Source organism: Balaenoptera physalus (assembly GCF_965194825.1).
Source record: "Balaenoptera physalus genome assembly, chromosome: 8".
Classification (NCBI taxonomy): Eukaryota; Metazoa; Chordata; class Mammalia; order Artiodactyla; family Balaenopteridae; genus Balaenoptera; species Balaenoptera physalus.
The window spans coordinates 9349186-9369094 of record NC_138887.1 but is presented as its reverse complement, the minus strand read 5'-3'; the positions used below and the strand labels follow the sequence as shown (position 1 = coordinate 9369094).

At 51.6% G+C, this 19909-nt stretch overlaps 1 protein-coding gene across 1 annotated transcript in view; it reads right to left on the bottom strand.

Moving 5' to 3' along the window:
• NPC1L1 (NPC1 like intracellular cholesterol transporter 1) overlaps positions 1-19909 on the bottom strand; it is a 27042-nt gene extending 7133 nt beyond the window's left edge. Inside the window, exons 1-14 of the mRNA XM_082472558.1 lie at positions 19277-19909; positions 16756-18281; positions 14348-14448; positions 13826-13998; positions 13453-13581; positions 12852-13034; positions 11621-11735; positions 11364-11491; positions 10783-10920; positions 10416-10505; positions 1427-1617; positions 1139-1263; positions 417-543; positions 197-252 (exon numbers count right to left, since the gene is read on the bottom strand). Of these exons, the coding sequence (XP_082328684.1) occupies positions 197-252; positions 417-543; positions 1139-1263; positions 1427-1617; positions 10416-10505; positions 10783-10920; positions 11364-11491; positions 11621-11735; positions 12852-13034; positions 13453-13581; positions 13826-13998; positions 14348-14448; positions 16756-18281; positions 19277-19330 (3136 nt within the window). The 5' untranslated portion in view covers positions 19331-19909. The remainder of the gene's footprint in view (positions 1-196; positions 253-416; positions 544-1138; positions 1264-1426; positions 1618-10415; positions 10506-10782; positions 10921-11363; positions 11492-11620; positions 11736-12851; positions 13035-13452; positions 13582-13825; positions 13999-14347; positions 14449-16755; positions 18282-19276) is intronic.

Sequence of the window (19909 nt, the reverse complement as noted above, 5' to 3'; positions counted from 1 at the left end):
GGGCAGAAATGGGGTAAAGTCTGAGGATGTGGAGCTGGGTAACGTGACCTCTGAAGATAGGGCCAGGGCAGTTAGAAGTCCCCCATAAGGGGAAGGAGGAAGGAGAGGAGGCTCGAGATGGAGAAGCTGTTCCCTGGGACTCGGGCCCCTGGAGCAGCTGACTCTGGTCTTCCCCTCCAGTCGAGGCCGTGCTTACCTAAGACCTGGCCATCTGAGCTCAAATTCACGGAGGTGCTGTACGCTCCCAGGCCGCTGCAGGGAGAAGACCAGAGCAGGTTAGCCAAGGATCGGGCCCCCTCCATGTGCCTGGCCTATGGCCACTCCCAGAGAACCCACACTGCCTCCTGCCCCTCTCTGCCCCCGCCTTGGGTGCCCACACAGCTGTCCTCCCTGGTGGAAGCCCCACCCCGGCCTACCCTTTGGGACATTTGATGTTGGGCTCATCATTCAGGAACCAGGGAAGATACTTGTGGAACTGCTCCACTGATGGCCGGACAGACCCCGCTGTGGGTCTCATGCAGTTCTTCAAGCAGGCCAGGGAGTCTGCAAAGAGAGCAGGGGCTCCAGGCGGTGGCACCCCGAAGGCCAGGCAGCCCCCGCTCTGCCCGCCTTGTGGTCCACTCCCATCACGATCCCCACGCACTGCCACTGCCGCAACAGGCACGGGTACTTCTGGAGAGATTTGCAATTGTCTCTAACTATGGGAGGAGTTCCCCTGTCAGTTATGGAAACGGTTGGTACCTATGAGCAAGTGAGGAAGAGAAGTTTGGGGCAGAGAAATAGCCACCACGGGGCCTCCCCACTCCGCCTACAAGTGCAGCTGCTCGGGGGTGGGGCCACGTGCCGATCCCAGCTCTCACTCGACTCCCTCGGCGTGTGAGCAGCAGCCTGCCCGGCGGGTGTGGGCACAACTCAGCAGGGGCCTGAGGGGGTGATTGCCTGGTGGGCCAGCTGGGCGTCCACACACACGGGTGCAGTCCCCCACACCCGTGCTCCAAGACGGGACCCCCCTCCGCCCCAACTGACCCTGCCGAAGAGCGCGAGGAGCTAAGAGATCCTCCACCAGTCCTCTCCTTTTTCTAGCCTCAGTTTCCCCAAGATGTAGTGGGCCCTGAGCCCCCAGAGGCCCCATACTCACTGACAGTCGAGGGGCAGAAATCATCTTTATTGGGGCCAAAGACATAAAGGCGGCAGCAGGAAGATGAAGACAGCCAATCAATGAAGTCGTCCACCCAGGAGGAGGCAGGGATGGCCAGGTAAGACCTGAGGGTCAGGGAGAGGAGGTCAGGGGACAGGACCACACAAGCAGGCTGCGGCGGGTCCTTCCTATGGTCCAACCTTCACTCTGGGCCTCCCCAGGCACATGGCAGCAGGTGGGCAGCAGGGCAGGGGAGGGGGACAGACAGGGGTGGGCTGGGGCACTCACTCATCAGGGAACTCTGTGGCGTACTGGATCTTCTGGGTTAAGGAGAAGTTGTTGCAGCCTGCGCTGGAGCAGATGGCGTTCAAACCTGCCTCACTGGAGAAGTTGTAGCCCCCAGTGGTTACAAAGTAGACCGGGGCCCCCACCTCAAAGTAGCGGTTCAGAAAGAGGAAATAGTCGAGCAGGTACGAGTCCTGGAACAGAGGACAGTCAGTGAGGCCAGGGCCAGACACACCCCAAGAGCCTCGCTCCAGCAAATACTCAAGAGGTACACACACAGAGGTGCATGCTCACAGAGGTACAGAGATACGTGCTCACAGAGTCACACGTACGGTTCCATTACAGATGTACATGGTCAGAAGTGTGCCCATAGAGGTACACACTCCAAGGTACACACATCCAGGTATAATTACAGGTACATGCACAGAACACACTCATGGAGGTACATGCACAGAGCGTCACATGCCAGCCTGCATGAACACACTCTCTGACACACACACAAACATATACACATAATTTTACCCCTTCTTATCATCCCCAGTTTGGTACAGCCACAGTCTAACAAGCTGGCCTGTGACCACAGACTGCACAGACACGCACATGTAAACACCCATGTGCACACCCTCAAGGCCATGTGCCAGGCATCTGCATGGCCTGTTCCCTTCTCCTATAACATAAAACCTCAAAGTAACATCAGGGATGATGTTGGAATAGGAAGAACTAGGATTCCACCTCCCCACCTAGACTCCAACTGCACTGGCGGAATCTGTCTGATGTAACTATTTTGGAATTCTGGGGTCGATTGAGGGCTTGAAGATTCCAGAGAAAGGCTTGGATGGTTCTTAGCATGGTTCTGGCTACTCATCCTTTATCCTCCCAGCCTGAAGCAGGCAGCCATGCATGCATTCCAGGAACAGTTTGCACACAGCTTGCAGGATCCAGGGTAGGCTATAAGGCCCATCTCTTAAATATCAAGGATATGTGTTCTGATCACTCATTGCTGCATCTGATATCCGTAGAGCAGACACAGAGTCAGGCACCATTAAAACCTTCACCTCAAGCTGAAGTTACTTCCAAGATATTTAAAGAGCAAGTGCTTGATTTATTGTTTTTCCCCTTCATATCTCCCTTTTCTCCTTTTGAGAGTGAGACCTTTAAGAAACATGACACTCAAAATCAACCACAAATACAGGGGAATTTAAACAGTCACTGCACATGCCCAGGGAAAGGTGAAGGCTCAGAAAAGACCTGTAAAGACTTTAACTTTATATCTCAGGCTGATCTCCAGGACAGAGACATCAGTAACAATTAAGTTTTTAAAAATAAATAAATAGGGCTTCCCTGGTGGCGCAGTGGTGGAGAATCCGCCTGCCAATGCAAGGGACATGGGTTCAATCCCTGGCCCGGGAGGATCCCACATGCCATGGAGCAACTAAGCCCATGTGCCACAACTACTGAGCCTGCACTCTAGAGCCCGCGTGCCACAACTACTGAAGCCCATGCACCTACAGCCCGTGTTCTGCAACAAGAGAAGCCATGACAATGAGAAGCCCGCGCACTGCAATGAAGAGTAGCCCCTGCTCACTGCAACTAGATAAAGCCCACGCACAGCAACGAAGACCCAACACAGCCAAAAATAAAAACAAATAAATTTATAAAAATAAATAAATAAGCAAACCCTGGGGAAGGAAGAGAATCTGATCTCTAGAGTTACTGCGGACTCTCAAATGTCCATTTTTCAACAACAACAACAACGAAAATCATAAAACATACAAAGACTCAGAAAGATATGGCCCATACCTGGGAACAAAAATTAATCAACAGACACCATCCCTGAGAAAGACCAGACAATGGATTTATTAGAGACTTTAAAACAACTATCTTAGAGATGCTCAAAGAGCTAAAATAACATATGGACAAAGTCAAGAAAACAATGTATGAACAAAATGGAATGAACAATAAAGAGAAAACATAAAAGAGAACCAAAAAGAAATTCTGGAGCTGAAAAGTACAATAACTAAATAAACAACTCACTATAGGGATTCAAAAGCATATTTGAGCAGTCAGAAGAAGAATTACCAAACATGAAGATAGGACAATTGAAATTATCAAGTGAAGAAGAGAAAGAAAAAAGAATAAAGAAAAATGAACCTGTGGTACATCATCAAGCAGACCAATATACGCATCATGGGAATCCCAGAAAGAGAAGAGAGAGAAAGAAAGAGGAAGAAAGATTATTTGAAGAAATAACAGCCAAAATTTCATAAATCTGATGAAAGATATGAATATAAACATCCAAGAAGCTTAACAAACTCCAAGTAGGATAAACTCAAAGAGACCCACACCAAGGCTCATTACAATTCAACTGTTGAAAGATAAAGACAAAAAGTGAATTTTGAAAGCAACAAAAGAGAAGAAGCTTATCATATACAAAGGATCCCCAATAAGATTATAAGCACAGTTCTTATTAGAAAACTTGAAGGCCAGAAGGTGGTGGGTTTGTATACTCAAAGTACTTAAGGGGAAAAAACTGTCAACCAAGAATCCTACTTCTGGCAAAACTGTACTTCAGAAATGAAGGGAAAATTAAGGCACTACCAGATAAACAAGTGCAGAAGGAGTTTGTTGCCACAAGACCTGTCCTGCAAGAGGCACTAAAAGGAATCCTTCAAGTTGAAATGAAAGGATGCTAGAGTATAACTCAAAGCCATATAAAGAAATAAAGATCACTGGTAAAGGTAAATACATAGAAAAATACAAAAGCTAGTTTTATTGTAACTTTGGTTTGTAACTCCATTTTTTTATTTCTACATAACTTAAGAGACTAATACATAAAAAATTATTAGTCTGCGTTTTTGGATACACAGTGCATAAAGATGTAATTTTGTGATAGCAATGACTGAAAAGAAATGGAAAGGAGCTGTATAGGAGCAGATTTTTTTCTATGTAATTCATGTTAAACTAGGATAAATTCAACAAATTTTAGGATATTTAATGTAATCTCCCTGGTAACCACAAAGAAAATAGCCATGGAATATACACAAAAGGAAATGGGAAAGGAATTTAAACATTTCACTATCAACTAAACAAAAAGAAGATAGTAATGCAGGAAATGAGAGACAAAAAAGCTGTAAGGTATATAGAAAACAAATAGCACAATGACATAAGTAAGTCTTTCCTTATCAGTAATTACTTTACATGTAAATAGACCACTCTCTCCAAAAAGAAGTCAGAGGTTAACAGAATGGATAAGAAAAACATGATCCGACTACATGATGTCTATAAGAGACTCACTTGATATCCAAAGATGCCCACAGGTTGAAAGTGAAAGTATAGAAAAAGATATTCCATGCAAATAGTAGCCAAAAGAGAGGTGGCTATCCTACTACCAGGTAAAATAGACTTTAAATCAAAAAGGTTACAAAAGACAAAGAAGAACATTATATATTAATAAAAGATTCCATAAAGCAAGAGTAAGTGTGTATAAACAGTTACACACCTAATGAATGACCATCAAAATCTATGAAGCAAAACTTGATAGAACTGAAGGGAGAAAGAGAAAGTTCTACAATAATAGTAGGAGAGTTCAATACTCCAGTGTCAATAATGGTAGGACACACAGACAGAAGATAATTAAGGAAATAGAGGACTCAAACAACACAATAAACCAACTAAATCTAACAGACATATACAGAAACTCTGCCCAACAACAACAAAGTACATATTCCTCTCAAATACACATGGAACATTCTCCAGGATAAGCCATGTGTTTGGCCACATATTAGATCTCAACATTTAAAAAGATAGTTATCATATTATGTATATTCTCTGACCACGACTACATGAAGTTAGAAATCAGTAACAGAAGGAAAACTGAAAAATTCACAAACTTGTAGAAATTAAACATCACACTCTTAAACAACCAGCGGGTCAAAGAACAAATCAGGAAAGAAATTAGAAATTTACAGATGAATGAAAATGAAAACACAACATGCCAGCACTTATGGGATGCAGTGAAAGCAGTGCTAAGGAGGAAATTTATAGCTATAAATGTTCACAATAAAAAAGAAGAAAGATCTCAAGTCATCATCCTAACTATACAACTTACAGAACCAGAGAAAAAAACCTAACTAAACACAAAGCTACCAAGACAAAAGAAATAATAAAGATTGGAGCAGAGATAAATAAAATAGAGAATAGAAAAACAATATAGAAAATCAATGAAACCAAGAATTGGTTCTTCAAAAAGTTTAACAAAATCAACAAAGATTTACTTATGTCAACTAAGAAAAAAAGAAAAGACTCAAATTACTAAATCTGAATTGAAAGTGGGGTCACAACTACTGATTCTACAGAAATAAAAGGAATTTTAAGTAAGTACTATGACCAATTGTATGCAAACAAATTGGATAACCTAGATGAAATGGACAAATTCCGAGAAACACAGAGCCTACCAACACTGTGAAAAGAAGAAATAGAAAATCTGAATAGACCCATAACTAGTAAGGAGATTGAATCCATTTTCAAAAATCAACTCAACATAGAAAAGCCCTGTACCTGATGACTTCACTGGTGAATTCTACCAAACATTTTAAGAAGGATTAACACCAATACTCCTCAAACTCTTCCAAATAATTGAAGAGGAGGAAACACTTCTAGCTCATTCTATAAGGCCAGCATTGCCCTAATACCAAAGCCAGACAAAGACTACATGAAAAGAAAGACTACAGACAAATATCCCTTATGAATATTGATGAAAAAAATCCTCAACAAAATACTAGCAAATTGAGTTCAACAATATTTTAAAAGGGTTATACACTGTGACCAAGTGGGATTTATCTCAGAATTCAAGAGTGGTTCAACACATGAAAATCAGTCAATGTAATACACCACGTTAATAGAATGAAGAGAAACACATGATCATCTCAACTGACGCAGAAAACACTTTTGGCAAAATCCCATGTCCTAGGAATTCCCTGGTGGTCCAGTGGTTAGGACTCAGCTCTTTCACTGCTGTGGCCCGTGTTCGATCCCTGGTTGGGGAACTATGATCCTGCAAGCCGTGCAGCGTGGCCAGAAAAAAAAAGAATTCCACATCCTTTTACGAAAAAAAAACCTCAGAAAAGCAGGAGTACAGCAAAGTTCCTCAACATGATAAAAGCCATAGATATGAAAATCCCACAGCTAATATCATACTCAGTGGTGAAAGACTGAAAGAATTTCCTCTAAGATTGAGAACAAGATAAGGATGCCTGCTTTCACCACTTCTATTCAACATAATACTGGAAGTTGTAGTCAGAGCAGTTAGGCAAGGAAAAGAAATTAAAGACATCTAAACTGGAAAGCAAGTAAAATTATCTCTGTTCATAAAATACATGATCTTATATACATATATAAAACTCTAAAGATCCACCAAAAAAAACTGTTAGAACTAATTCAGCAAAGTTGTAGGTTACAAAATTAACACACAAAAATCAGTTGTATTTCTATACATGAGCAATGAGTAATCCAAAAAGGAAATTAAGAAAACAATTCCATTTACTATAGCACCATAAAATACTTAGGAATTTACTTCACTGAGGAGGTGAAAGACTTATACACTGAAAACTACAAAACATTGCTGAAAGAAATTAAAGAAGACAGAAATTGAAAGACATCCAATATTCATGAGCTGGAAGACTTAATATTGTTAAGATGTCAATAGTACCCAAAGCAATCTGTAGATTCAATGAAATCCCTATCGAAATCCCAATGATTGGGCTTCCCTGGTGGCGCAGTGGTTGAGAATCTGTCTGCCAATGCAGGGGACACGGGTTCGAGCCCTGGTCTGGGAAGATCCCACATGCCGCAGAGCAACTAGGCCCATGAGACACACCTACTGAGCCTGCGTGTCTGGAGCCTGTGCTCCCAACAAGAGAGGCCACGATAGTGAGAGGCCCATGCACTGCGATGAAGAGTGGCCCCCGCTTGCCGCAACTAGAGAAAGCCCTCGCACAGAAACGAAGACCCAACACAGCCAAAAATAAATTAATTAATTAATTAATTAAAAAATAAATAACTAAACACAGCAGCAGCCAGAGTGATCCTTTAAAAAAAAAAATCCCAATGATTTTTTTGCATAAATAGAAAAATCCATCCTAAAGTTCATACTGGAATCTCAAGGGACCCCAAATAATTAAACAATCTTGACAAAGAAGAACAAAGTTGAATGACTCATATTTCCTGATTTCAAAATTTACCACAAAGATACAATAATCAAAACAGTGTGGTACTGGCACAAAGACAGACACATAGACCAATGGAATAGAACAGAAAGCCTAGAATTAAACCCTCACATATATGGTCAAATGATTTTTGACAAGGGAGCCAAGACCATTCCCACCAACAAATGGTGCTGGGGAAACTGGATATCTACATGCAAAAGAATGAAGTTGGACCGTCAAAAATATACACAAATATATATAAAAATCAACCCAAAATGGATCTAAATTTATGAGTTAAAACTACAAAACTCTTAGAATAAAACATGGGGGAAAACGTCAATACATTGGATTTGGCAATGATTTATTTTTTGTTGTTGTTTTGTTTGTTTGTTTTGGCCATGCCACAAGGCTTGCGGGATCTCAGTTCCCCAACCGGGGACTGAACCTGGGCCCTGGCAGCAAAAGCCCAGAGTCCTAACCACTAGACCATTAGGGAACTCCTGGCAAAGATTTATTCTTGAATATGACACTAAAGGCACAGTTAACGGACAGAAAAATAGACAAATTAGACTTTATGAAAATTAAAAACTTTGGTGCATCAAAGTACACTACCAATAGAGTAAAAAGGCAACCAAGAGAAATGAAGGAAATATTCACAAATCACATATCTGATAAGGGATTAATTATCCAGGATATCTAGAGAACTCTTAGAACTCAACAACAAAATCCAACCCAATTCAAAAATAGACATTTCTCCAAAGGAGCTATACAAATGGCCAATAAGTACATGCTTAACATCACTAATTGTTAGGGAAATGCAAATCAAAACCACAGTGAGATACCACCTCACATTCATTAGGATGGCTATTATCAAAAAAGAAACAAACAAACAAACCAAAAAAACCCAGAAAACAAGTGTCAGTGAGGATGTGGAGAAATTGGAAGCCTGTGCGTTGTTGGTAGGAATGTAAAATGGTACAGCTGCTGCTATGGAAAACAGTATGGAGGTTCCTCAAAAAATTAAAAAATAGAATTGCCATATGATTTAGCAATTCCACTTGTGGGTATATACCCAAAAAAATTGACAGCAGGGTCTCAAAGAGATATTTGTAAACCCATGTTCATAGCAGCATTATTTCACAATAGCGAAAACATGGAAGCAACCCATGTCCATCAACAGAAAAATGGTTAAGGAAACTGTGAGGTACATGCATTCGTATACATATGAATATTCTTCAGCCTTAAAAAGGAAGAAAATTCTAACACATGTTACAACATAGCTGAACCTTGAGGACATTATGCTAAGTGAATTAAGCCCATCACAAAAGGATAAATAACATATGATTCCACTTGCATGAGGTACCTAGAGTAGTCAACTTCAGAGACAGAAGGTAGGATGGTGGGTGCCAGGGGCTGCGGGGAGGGGATGAGGAGTCAGTGTTTAATAGGGACAGAGTCTCAGTTCTGCAGGATGAAAGAGCCATGGAGATGGATGGTGGTGAGTGTTGCACAACAATGTGAACGTACTTAACGCCACTTAAAAATGGTTAAAATGGCAAATTTCATGTTATGTAAATTTTACCAGGAAAAAAAAATTGAAAGAAATAAGTTTTATAACGTCATAAGAAACAAACAAATCTCCCCCAAAGAAAAATAAACCAAGGGCATAAACAAAACCTCAGCTGGGTCTTGCAGCCCATCTCCACCTTCCTTCTCGCTCATTGGCTTGGCCCACCAGGCCCCTGATACCCGTCCTGAGGGCACTGGGGAGCTGTGAGCAGCTCTTCAGCCCTGTGAGCAGCCCCCAGGGCCACCATGGGTGGCAGGGTCATTCTGGACCCTTGCTGGCTTTGCTGCCTCCTCTGGCTCCCTATGGTGGCTCGAAGGTGCCGTCCTGCCTGTCGGCTCTCCTCCCACCTCATCTTGCTTCCAAGGCCAGCACCACCTGCAGATGGCTACCCAGACTACTCATCCCAGGGCTCCTGCCGGCACCTGGACTCCCATCACCCCGCCCAGGGTGGCCCTGGATGTCCGAGCCCTCATGATGCTCTCTCTCCCCTGGAGAGCGGGCACGCAGACTTGCTCTCCCCCAGCCACCAGCCCACACCACCTCTGGTTGCACATCCAGACGAGCCTCTCCGACGTGTGCTTGCTGGCCCCAGCCTGGCAGTCAGCACCCTTCCCCACCCCCGACCCCCGGCCTCCAGCTCTCGGGCTCTACCCCCACCCCTCCCCACACCCAGTCACTCCCACACCCAGGAAATGCACCTGGGTGCGCCCCAGCCTCCCACGGGTCCGTGCCGTCACCCTCGCTGCCTTCCTCTGCAAATCCCACTCATGCTCAGACGCCCCTCGATCTCTCCTCTGCCCAGGACCCTCAAGCCACAGCGCTCTTTCCTTCCACAGAGCCCCCGACCCTCACCGTCTTTCAGAGGACGGTACAGTGACATGGGCTGCTGCGGGGCCCAGGCCTGAGGACGTGGAGTGCCCAGCAGAAGGCAGGTGCTCCGCAATCCTGCCCTGACAGTCATCTCGATCGGCTCCCACGGCCACCCCTCGGGTGCCTGGTCGTCTCCCTCTCGTGGCCTGGGGCTGGCGCTGAGCTCCTGCGCTTTCCGTACGTGATGTGGCTTCTCTTCCCAGCTCCACGTGGCGAGCGGTCCCGCACTCCTACCACGCCCCTGCTCCATGCCGCCCCACCCGCTGTGTGCTGCTGACCCTCCTCACGTCCCTGGGGACCGAGGGCACGGGAGGGAGGACACCCACCGTTGGCCCCAGGGCCCGCTCACCTTGGGCAGGGCCAGCTCCTGGTCCAGCCCCACTTTGACGTAGCACATGAAATAGAGACTTGCTCCAAACGTGGCCAGGAAGAGCAGCAGCTGGGGAGGGAAGCACCGTGTGAAGGCCTCCCGCCCAGCAGCTCCCCAGGCTGGGGCTGGGCGGGGTCTCGTGGGGAACATTCTGGAGTTGGGCAGACTTGAATCTCAGCCTCCCTCTTGCTTCAGCTCCTGGACCTGGGCAAGCTGGACACCCCACCAAAGATGAGGGGCGAGGCGAGGGTCAAGGCTGAGCAGACCCCACCGCCCCGGGCACTACCAGGGCCCCTGTCCCCGGGTGGTGCGAGGCCCCCCCAGCTTCCCCTCCATCCCCACTCACCACAACCACACGGGTGAACCGGTGCAGCAGGAACGGGACGTAGAACTTGCGGAAGCATCGGAGCAGTAGCCCCTCGTCCTGGCTAGGCGGGGGCAGCTCCCGGGCGCTCTCGCAGCAGCAGACGTCCAGCCGGGAGGCCTGGAAGGAGGCAGGCACTCAAGGTGGCCCCCAAACAGACCCCGGGGACCACCTCCCTCCCATGGGGCGGGAGAGCCACCTTCCGCAGGTGGCCCGTGCCAGCACCGCCCAGTGGGGACACGCCACTGTGCGTTGCCTTTATCTCTATCTTCTACCTTGATAAAACACCTTTGAATTTGGCACCATCACGGAAACAGGAACTCCCTCCCTGTCAGTCTCTCATTTATATTTTGTCATGACCTCGTGTACTTCAGGAGGTTTGATCATATTCCTCCAAATTACCAAAACGAAGTTACTTTGGGACATTGGGGACTACGTGGCCCAAACATTCCAGCACTCTGTTGCCGTGCTCAATCCCACACGCTGAGCCTTTACTTCTACAAAGTAAAGCCACCCCAGCCCCAGCCAAGATGGGGGTCCCTTGGTCTCTCCACCTCCCCTACCTCCTGCCTCCTGCTGTCAAGGGAGAGCAGGGCCACGAAGGCCGACATCTGCAGCAGGAAGTCGAGAAGTACCGCAAAGCCGGAGGTCAGGGCAAAGGTCCGCACAGCTGGCATGGGGGTCAGAGCTCCTGGTGGGGGGAGGGGACCAGGGGTGAATCTCAGGGCCCGGCACCTGCTCAGATGGGTACAAAGGGAAAGGAGGCTGCCAGCCTCCAAGAACTCCCAGTACCTGGTGGGGAGGGGCTGCCCCGGCTCACCTAGGAAGAAGCAGATGGCCTCGGAGAGGCTGCAGAGCAGCATGCTGGGGGCCACTCTGCCCAGGGCTCGGCCGATGTGGGCCTCCCGTCCCTCCCCAGGCCTCCGTGGCAGTCTCTGTGTGGGGACGGCAGGGACACGGTCAAGATCTGGCCAAGGGCTCTGTCCCTCGCAGGCCAGCAGGGAGCTGGCACGTGCCACCCGCTCCCCCAGGCACGGCCGTCGCCTGGAGACCCAGCCAGGCCTGAGGAAACGGCTCCTCCCTCCCCAGTGCGAGCAGACCCTGCCGACACTGTGCTCGGCCACATCTTCCACTTCTCAGGGTCTGGCCCAGAGAAATGCTTGGCACGTCTGGGGATGCCCATGGCATCCTTGCTCTGACCCATCGTGGAACCCTAAATGTTCACTAACAGGAGAGGCTAAATGGACCCTGACTTGTCCTTCCATGGAATGCTACCTAGTAGCACAAAGACAGAGGTGGCTGTATGTGGAACAGAGAAGAACAAACCTGACTCCATATTGGATCTCTAACCTTTGTGCTCTGTTGCCTGTGCTTAGTCATGCTGGCTCTGGATCTTTTGTTAAGGAATGTTGCCTATGGCCTGAAATATACATGATGGCCCATTCTCAAGGCTCTGACCTTTAAAGATGTAACACTTTTCCATTCACATAGAGATAAAAAAGTTGCAAAGCAGAGTCTAACATTTGTCTTGTTGGAGGTTTATAGGAACATTGTGAGCAGACCTATGTGGACAGCTGCAAGAACAAAGGACTCCTGACATCAAAAAGTTTGTAACAACCAGCCACACCCCCTCCCCTTTCAGTATAAAAGAAGCCTAAATTCTAACTCGGGTAAGATGGTTCTTTGGGACAGTAGTCCGCCACCTTCTCAGTAAGCTGGCTTTCCGAATAAAGTCGCTATTCCTTGCCTCAACACCTCGTCTCTCGATTTATTGGCCTGTCATGCAGCGATCAGTATGAGCTTGGGCTGTGCTGTGTGACACTCTTACCAGACAGTATGTGGGGCTGACAGAGAGCAAGTTCAGGTGACACAAATGGTATGAATACATTTATGTGAAAGATAAATAAACGCAAAGCACTGTTTTCTACAGGAATTGTACACATGGACATCGGCGCTTAGGAAGAGGCAGTAAGAAGCCCAGCAAACCCATGCAGGGCTGCACCTGGGCATGTAGGGGCAGTTGGGGGTATGCAGAACTCCTGCCCCCTTACCTGGTACTCGAGAACGAAGATGAAGATGTTGTCGGCCCCCACGGCAAGCACCAGGAAGGGCACCACTTGAAGGATCACCAGTGACGAGGGGACACCCAGGTAGGAGAAGAAGCCCATGGAAGCCATGACTGCGCCCAGCACCACAGCCACCCCGCCCAGGCCCAGCGTGGCCTTGGAGTCCACCTGCAATGGGATCAGGCTCAGCCTCCTGGCTGCAGGGCTGCCCGACGTGCCCCCCACCTGAGTTAGAGGAGGGCAGAGGGCAGGCTTGCTCCATGCTTCTGCGTTTTGGCCGCTCTGCAGAGCCGTCCTCCCAAGGGCGGGCCCTGTGAGCCTGCCACTTCTTCCTCAAGCATGCATCGTAAGACAATGTAAATATGAGCTTTGCATTTGCACAAGTTGGGGGTGGGGTATCGTCAGGGAGCAGAATGAAAACTCGCACGGCCTTTTGAAACAGAACACTTCAAGAAGCATCACCCTTTGGGGGAGCCACTCTGGGTGTGTCCACTCTGCCGTTTTGAAGTGCTCTGGAAAGCAGGTTGGAAAGGTTCTAAGCACCCTGATGGGCCATCCCACCCTCGCTGCTCCCCTCACTTCTCACCAGTACTCGGCGCCAGCTGGAGTAGCTGCCCAGGGCCAGGGAGATGTACAAGAAGATGACGAGGTAGCTGACAGCGAAGATGGGCAGGTCCTCGGCTGTTGTGCTGTTGATCTCATCCTCCAGGGAGCGCTGTGGACACACACCCGACCAGCCCCACTGACCCAAGGGCTTGGCCAGCGGGCACTGTGTGCGTGAGCCACTGTGAGCCCCGGCAAGGCTGCGAGAACAGCTGTCGCATCACCCCATCCCCCTGGGCAGGCAGACGCTAGCTAAAGGTCACTCAGGAGGGGCGAGGACATGATGGGGACACAGGACCCCGCCCAGAGCCACTTGAACTGTCCTCCCCAAAGCCAGGGGAGCCTGCAGCGCCTACCTCCGCCATGAATGCGACCTGGAACACACCAGCCGTCCGACGCTGGAAGGCTCGCATCTCCTCCAAGAAGGCCCCCTCCCAGAGCTTAGCCTGGGCCAGCCGGGGGTCCCCAGGAGGGTAATTGTTGAGGGAGAAGGTCAGGATCAGGGCCTCCGCCTCAGAATAGTCCTTCCCTGGAAGGAGAAATGCTCAGCTACCCTCCAACCACACCTCTGCTTTCCTCCCCGACCCCAGCCTCACCCGTTTCCCCTCCCCCTCCCCTCCCCATCCAAGTCATTGTCGAATGACTACACCCCACTTCCCTCTCTCAGCCAAAGGCAAAGCCTATGGGCCCAGGCACAGAACGAGAGAATCTGAGCAGGGCTGGGAGAAGATGAAGGGGGTGGCAGAGGAAGGACGCAGGATGGGCAGGTCTGCAGCCACCCTCAGGCGGCAGGAAGCCCTTTGCCACTCCCATCCTTCTGCCCTTGACTCCTGCCCCGTATGTCCCCTCATTGGCCTCCCGGGGGCCACCCAGCTTACCTTTGTAGCCCCCCACGGCGAGGAAAGGGAAGATGGGCGCCCCGTAGTCAGCCATGCAGCTCAGGGCAAGGGCCGTGCCATCTTTGTAGGTGAGGGGGGCGCTGGAGGGAGAGGAACGCACCTTTCCTGATCCCACTCCCATCTCCGTGGCCCGGGTGCCCCACCCCGGACCCCCAGCACCATCGCCTGACCCTGTGGTCAGAACATTTCTGGGCCCAATCCAGAGTGAACTGGAGCTCCCTGAGCGGGGCCTCAAGCTCTCTCTGCCCTCACCCCAGTCTCACCCTCCCGGCTCCACCATCATGTCCTCCCAGATGCGGCAGGTGGGTGAGCATCACACACGCTCCCCTGGGGTGGGGGCCGGAGTCTGGCACACAAGCCCCCCGGGTCCTAACCACCAACAGAGCCACGCAGGCCTCACGCTGCCCTCAGCCTCCTCCTCCCGCCAGCCCAGAACCCTCCAAGCCCAGAAGTGGGAACTCCTTCTTTCCTTGGACAGCGTACCAGCCCTGCAACCTTGGGCAGGTCTCCATGCCCTCCACTGAGCCCTTTCTGCGAACACATGACACGTGCATGGACAAAGCACTCATTGTGAGCAAGTGCGTCCATCAGTCACCAGCTGGCTGGGAGTGCTGGTTGCTGTGTGACCTTGAGCAGCTCACCATACCCCTCTGAGCCTCAGTTTCCATGTCTCTGAAATGGGGATAATCGGGCCACCCAAGAATTGTTGTGAGCATCCAAAATCAAAGTAAAGCCAACTCGAGGACTGGAAACCTGGGGTCAGAGCTTCCTCCCTGACCTGCCTGTTCTGAGGGCCAGCCCTGGGGCTGAAGCACAGACTCCGGGAAGCAGCCCAAACTTGGCTCACCTGAAGCGTGGGAGCCCTGGCTCCCCCGTCCAATCCAGAGATTCTCAGGGTGGCGTGGGGGCCTCGGGAGCCCTGGAGACCCTTTCAGGGGTCTGCAAGGTCAAAACTATTTCCATAATAACACTAAGATTCTGTTTGCCATTTTTACCCTTCTTCGATCTCGAGTCTGTGGTGTACAGACAGTTCACTGACATGGCTCTAGTTTCCATATTGCAGCTAACATTTAAGAAAAGATCACTTGGGGACTTCCCTGGTGGTCCAGTGGTTAAGAATCCTCCTTCCAATGCAGGGGATGCGGGTTCGATCCCTGGTCAGGGAACTAAGATCCCACATGCCAAGGGACAACTAAGCCCACGCACCTCCACTAGAGAGAAGCCCACATGCCGCAACTAAGACCCAACGCAAAAAAGAAAGAAAAGATCACTTGCTGAGCTTTGGTGACGTATCAGAGAAAATCCACAATTCTCTGGAAAGGCTATTACAACACTCCTCCCTCCTCTGGCTACACGAGTGTGTGGCCAAGAATTCTCGCTGAGCTTCAACCAACAGGCCAAACACAGAACCAGATGCCAGGATCCAGCATCTTCTGCTAAGCAAGACCCTAAAGAGATTTGCAAAGATGCAAAACAATGCTACTCTTATCACTCCTGATATTTTTGGTACCGAAAATACCATTATTTTTCATGACAATATGTTATTTGTGGCAGCACGTAATGGGCCTATTATTGTTATTTTTAAAGAATTAAGAAATATTTTGTAATTTCTCAGTTTTACTTTCTCACGTGGTAAATGTCAGCAGATATAACCTCTATCCAAACCCAAGCTCTCTGGAGTCCTCGGTCTTTTGTCAGAGTGTGAAGGGACCCTGAGACCAGGCGTTTGAGGACCTCTGCCCATTCCAACCCCAGAGAGCCTCAGCGGCTGCCTGCCCACCTACCTGCTCCCCTCCAGGCTTGGTAGCTCTCGGACCTTCGCTCTTGGTCCCAAGGCCCAACGTTTTCACTGGCCTCCTGTTTGCACCACGGCAAAGTGGACACAGCCGGGGACAAAAGCCCAAACAGCGTGAGGGGGTGTAGCTGCAGCCTGCACAAGGGTACCCGGCCCAGGCGAGCAGGACCTAAAACCAGCCCCGGCCCCTACCCTGGCCCGGGGCACCTCACGGGCTACCCATGGCCCTGCTGGCCTGCATCCAGGCCCAGCACAACAGCAAAAAGGAAAATAACGAAGCACACCCACGAGCAGGGCCTTCAGATTGCTCTGCGACCCTTAGACCAAGAACATGCAAGGATGAGCCCTATGTCAGGAGCGCTGCAGAAAGACCGCGTGGAGGCTCTGATGGTCAGGTGCAAACCAGCTACAGTGAGCACGCACCCCACTGAGGGCGTGGGGGCCCGAGAGGGAGCACGGAGAGAAGCGGCACGTCGCCACCCCTGCGACCGAGACCCAGAGCCACACGGGGCCCCTCAGTTTGGGCTGTGCACCTGGCCTGGGCTCCAGGGGGCCCACGCCGACCCCGGCAGCCATGCCCTCGAGGACTCACTTGGCGCAGTAGAGAAAGTGGTCCTTCCAGTCTACCTGGGAGGTCTGCCCCGACAGCGTCTGGTTGGCCGTGAGCAGCAAGTGCGTGCGGTTGTTCTGGAAATACTGCAGGAGGCTGTTGACGCAGCAGTCGGAGAGACTGGCGTTGTGCGGGTTGAGGGGGGCGTAGCAGGTGTCCCGCAGGGAGACGTTACGCTGCTCCTCCAGCGACCACACCTGCAGGTGCCGCAGCCTCTCCTGCAGCTCCAGCACCTCCAGCAGCAGGTCAGAGGACAGGATCCCACTGAAGTTCTTGGGCCCCAGCAGCAGGGAGTCATACCTGTAGCGGGGCCGGTTCGGTGCCGTCAAGAACACCTGGTTGGTTCGGAAGAAGGGGCCAAAATACTTGTCGTGGAATGCCTTCTCGCTTCGGGCTTGGCTGCTGGGGGCTGACCACAGCTCCACGGGGTCTGTGGTCAGTTCTGTAAAAGCCAGGCCCCCTGCCATGGGCACCACCACAGCAGCGGACACCACCAGGATGGTCACTGGCCACGAGGCCACCCACGTGCCCCAGCGCTGGAAGCACTGGCTGAGGACTGTGTGGGTGGAGAGGCTGAGCCGGTGGGCCAGGCCGATGCTCGCCTTGGGGTTGGGCGTCTTGCGTTGGCACCACTTGGCCAGGCGGGGCCGCAGGAGGAAGGCGGTGAGCAAGGCGAAGAGAGAGCAGAGGATGAGGATGAGGACCAGGCTCCCTTCCATCCGGCCCAGGTAGAAGGTGGGGTCCAGGGCCTGGGGCCGGGCGATGACGGGGCAGGAAGCAGCGCAGTCCTGGCAGGAGCAGGCCGACGCGCCGTAGCCCTGGGACCGGTTGCAGGGCACGACCTCATCGTTCAGAAGTTGCATCACGCTCCCCTCGGCCTGGCTAGGCTCCCACAGGTGAAAGGTGATGTCCAGGGGTGCCAGGCCGTTCCCCGTGTCCCCCTGGAAATTGAGCCAGCGCTGGGCGTTGCAGAGGGCAGAGCCGTAGACACCACACATGGAGCCCACGGCCAGCGCGGCGGCCGCAGGGATGCGCACGCGGCTGCAGGAGTCGTAGGTCCGCTCGGCGAAGCTGCGCTGGTAGAAGGCCTCATAGGCCACCACCGCCCGGGGCTGGCTGCCCCCCTTCCTGGCCACCCGGGTCACGTTGATGAAGAGGCTCTGGTTGGAGCTGCAGGTGTTGTGACAATGCAGGCTCACGAAGTTGTCAGAGCAGGCCGGGCAGCGGGCGAGGAGGGCCTTGGTGACCCCCAGGCTCATGTCCAGGGCCACCAGCTGTTTGGGGGAGCAGCAGGCGTAGGTGGTGTTGGGGCCGGTGTAGAGGCGGGGACAGATGCTCTGTAGGAGGGTCAGGTGGTCACCCGTGACGTGGCGGGCAGGCGTGTTGTCCAGGCAGGACACGTTGGTCAGTGAAGCCAGGCTTCCAGACACCTCCGGGTTCTTCCCGCACTCGTCGTAGAAGGCGCAGTATCCGGGCTGGTGTATGGGCGTGTACAGCTCGCTCTGGGCCTGTGGAACAGGGCAGCGTCACCCCGAGCCCCAGCGCCGGCCAGCACCTCCGGGTAGCTGATGGGGCAGCGGGCAGCCAGGATAGGCGTGGAGAAGGAAGCAGAGCAGGGCGGGTGAGGGGTGGATGCCAGGCAGGTCCAGGATGCCAGGGATTCCAGGGGGAGCGCTGGAGAAGGTGGGGTGCCGAAGCAGCACGTGAGGCTCCCAGTGGTGTCTGAGGGTGGTGAGCGGATGGGAAGAGCCAGGCCTCCACCCTGAGTGACAGGGTCACTGAAGAGAGAGGTGACCTGGCACATCTGCCTTTAGCAAGGTCACTCCGGAGGGTAAGGGGACAGTTGGGAGAACGGGGTCACCCAGGAGACCCCTGGAAGCCACTGTGTGGTCCTGCTGAGAAACAAGGACCTCTGGACAGGTGGAGGGCTGCTCCAAGGGGCCGTGTGGATGCAGGCCCTGTGCACCTGGGGCACCATTGCCGTTGCTGTCAGCTGCCACCATGCCCAAGCTGCAGCCAGGGCCCCTCTTGGAGATTCTGAGCAGAGCTTCCCCTGCCCTTACCTGCTGGGGGCTGAAAGCCTTCACCCACCTTCCCAGGCGTGCAAATGAGCAAGAAACTTGAGAGGCAAGACCTCCTCCCAAACCTAGATGCTAAATCCTCATTAGGTGATTCTCCCCTTGAACCCATGCCATCAGCACCCCGGGACTGGATCCTCCCTTAACCTTCCACCAACCGTCTTAGGCCAGGACACCCACAGCGGACCAGGAATGGGAGGCATTCAGTCACACCCAGCCCAGCTACCCCCTGCTCAACGCTTGTGTCCATCTAACCCCGCGACCTGAAGACTTGAGCAGCTCAGGACCCTCGACCTGCACCCCTCCTCTGGGGAGCCTGGGATCCCTCTTCTGTTTAGAAACTGCCCCCTCCCCAGACCCCAGGCCCTCTCTCACTGTTGCCAAGCAGCCCCCTGCCCGGAGTGGACATAGGGCCTGGGACTCACCAACTTCAGGAGCAGGGCCCAGAGCAGCCAGCCCTTCAGGCCGACCTCCACCATCCTGGCACTGGGAAGGGGTCAGAGGGTAAGTGAGGCCAGGACTTGGGGACAGCCAAGGGCTGGCTCCTGGCAACACACAGAGCTCACTGCGGCCGTACATATACTAAAACTGGGGACGGCCTACGAGGCAGCTTCCCTACCCGGGACAGTGTCACCCGATTGAGTTGGGGACCAATGGGGCTGAGCCCTGCACCTCCCGGGGCTTCCAGCTGGTTAATGATCCACCTCACTTGTCCCTCCCGCCTTTGGCTCCACCCTCTCAGATGAGCCTCCAGGGGTGTCCCCTTCACCCACTTCCCAAAGTGACCAAGGCCAGAGGGCTGAGCGAGCCGAGACCTGCTGTGGGCTCCCCAAGCGGCCTCTGCTGCAGGAGGTCCCAGGCCCAGGGACAAGTGGGAGACGTGGCTGGGCCTGGGCACCAGCCCTCCGAACCTCTATTCACGCCCCCAAGTCCCAGCCTCAGACCCCCCAGTCTCCCCGGCGCCCTCTTGGGTCCAGGCCAGCTCTGGCTGGGACACACCCTTGCACTGTCATCCTTAGCAACTGTTGTTAATTAATATTAACAACCCGATAACAGAG